At 62.1% G+C, this 2,236-nt stretch overlaps 1 protein-coding gene across 1 annotated transcript in view; it reads left to right on the top strand.

Moving 5' to 3' along the window:
- The first annotated feature begins 922 nt into the window (after positions 1 to 922).
- SPRED1 (sprouty related EVH1 domain containing 1) overlaps positions 923 to 2,236 on the top strand; it is a 58,515-nt gene continuing 57,201 nt past the window's right edge. Inside the window, exon 1 of the mRNA XM_042047083.1 lies at positions 923 to 998. Within this exon, the coding sequence (XP_041903017.1) occupies positions 970 to 998 (29 nt within the window). The 5' untranslated portion in view covers positions 923 to 969. The remainder of the gene's footprint in view (positions 999 to 2,236) is intronic.

Below are 2,236 nucleotides of genomic sequence, written 5' to 3'. Positions count from 1 at the left end.
TTAGGAGGAGGCGGGGGCGGCCGCGAGGAGCCGAGGCGGCGGCAGCGGCCGCTAATGGAGTTGCTGCCGGGGAGGAAGCGCCGCCGCTGAACTTCCCTGCGGGCTTTCTCCCTCCTCTCCCCCTCGTCCTGCAGCCGAGGGCTCCTCTCTCGCCCTGGCAGCTCCGCTCCCCCTCCCTCCCCGCGCCTCTCCTCACACAAACAGCCGTGACGCATCCTCGCTCTCCGCCGTCCCCCCCCCCTTCCCCCCCCCCGGGGGGGTTTAAAACGCCTCCCTCCCCCCGTCGCCAGCCTTCTCCTTGGGGCCGGCGCGTCCTCCCTCCGCAGTGCTCGGCGTCGCTTTGGAGGGGGTGGGAGATCCTTGCCGAGCCTCTCTGCCCCCCTTTTCCCCTTCCCTCCCCGCCTGCCCCGGCCTGTGGCGGCTCCGGTGTCTGGAGGAATTTCTGCCGCCGCCTGCCCCGGCTGTGCGCGGGAGGCGGGCGGGCAGGGAGGGAGGCGGCCGAGCAGCAGCGGGAGGAGGAGGAGGAGGAGGAGGGCAGCAGCGAAGGCGGCTGCAGCGGGAGATGAGCTGCAGCGGGAGGACGGTGCGGTGCAGCTTTTTGCGGCGGGGAGCCATCCCTTGTCTCCACAACTCTGTCCCCCTTTAACTGGGAGCAGCTCAAGAGCAGAAGATCCGTGGTTGTTGCTTCTGTTTGCACCACTACCTTCACCACCACCACCATCATCATCATCTCCAAAGACAGGGGAAATACGCTGCACCGCCGGACAACAGGATTTCAGGTTTCCAGGATAAAGACCGCTCTCCTCCCCCTTTCCCCCCATCGCTCCCTCACTCACCGCATCGCCCGTGCCCTGGCCGGGGGCGGCAGACCGGGGGGGGTAACAATGGTGAAGTTTCTGGTGAGTTCTGGCTGCGCCCTGGCTGCGTCGGTGCTGCTCCGTGTGCCTGTCGGATCGTGGTGAGGAGAAAATGAGCGAAGAGACGGCGACTTCTAACGAGTAAGTGGCGGTGCTCCCCCTCCCCTCCGCTCCGGGATCGGAATGGGGATGGGGCTCGAGGCGTCCCTTCGGCTCCGCGCCCCGCGGGGCCTTTGCCCGCGCACGTACGTGTGCTGTCCTCCCCCTGCGCGGACTGCGCATTTCTGCTCGCGTACATGGAAGCCCAGAAGCTCCCTCTTTGTGAAGGAGCTTGGTTTGGAAGGGCTACGAGCCGCCGGCCGGAAAAGCTTGGTTTAGTTAGAGCCCGGTAGAAAACGGTGCAGGTAACGATGGTGTCTGGTGTCTTGGAGGGGGAGGATGGGTCTGAAATGCCCAGAGAGGTATCGGCACGTACTACCTCTGATAATATCCCATTACTTGTAGATATTTCACATGGAAAGTAGTGTGTGGGAGCTTCATCCTGCAGGAAACTGCTCCTGAATTTTAATTGGATGAGTCAGTCAGTGTAAATACAGCTTAAACCTACCCTAAAGCCCTTTCCCCCCCCCCCTTTTTTTTTTTAATTTCTTTAAATGAGCACTTGAGACTTTTTCCCCCTTCCCTTCCCCCTCCCCACCCCCCCAGAGAGGAAAGGGATAGTTCAAGGATCTCTTAATATTTTTACTGTGACTGGTTTGGAGGAAATCCAGAGGAGATTGTGTGTGTGTGCGGCTGTATTCCCCTGCATGTAATCAGTCTTTGAAATACATTTGGGTCGGAAGCGATAAATATTTGTCAGAAAACATCTGAGTTCTTTATGGCATTGGAAAAGGAATATAAAGTATTTTGAAACTTTTCCTGTGATCGGGAAGTTTAAAGTTGATTGCTGCGGTCTCCAAGCCGTAGCGTTACGATTTGCGATGTCGGTGTTTGCTCGGGCTGATTTTATGAATGATGCGGTGACGGCCGCGGCCATGGCGGTGGGGAGGGAGCGCTGCGCCCATTGTATCTGTAGGTAGCGGTGAGCGGCCGGGGAGCAGCCGAGCTGACAGGCAGGGTGCGGACGGGGCTCCTCCGGCAGGAAGGATGGATTTCCCATTTCTCTGCCGTCTTCCGAGCAAAGCCTGCGCACCTTCCCGTGCGCTCCCCAAACGCGGCGTTCGGGTCCCCGGGGAGCGGCGCCGGCCGGGCCCCGTGGGGAGCGGAGCCCAGCGGGACGCGGGGCTCGGGCGCTGCCGCCCGCGGCGCTGAGCGGGCCGGGGGGAGCCGGGCCGGGGGGAGCCGCCGCGGCGCCCGCGCGGACGACGGCAGACGAAGGG

This window comes from Corvus kubaryi, unplaced genomic scaffold (assembly GCF_017639235.1).
Source record: "Corvus kubaryi isolate FWS band 111438036 unplaced genomic scaffold, C.kubaryi_AGA036_p1.0 66, whole genome shotgun sequence".
Classification (NCBI taxonomy): Eukaryota; Metazoa; Chordata; class Aves; order Passeriformes; family Corvidae; genus Corvus; species Corvus kubaryi.
This window is presented reverse-complemented; position numbering and strand designations above follow the sequence as displayed.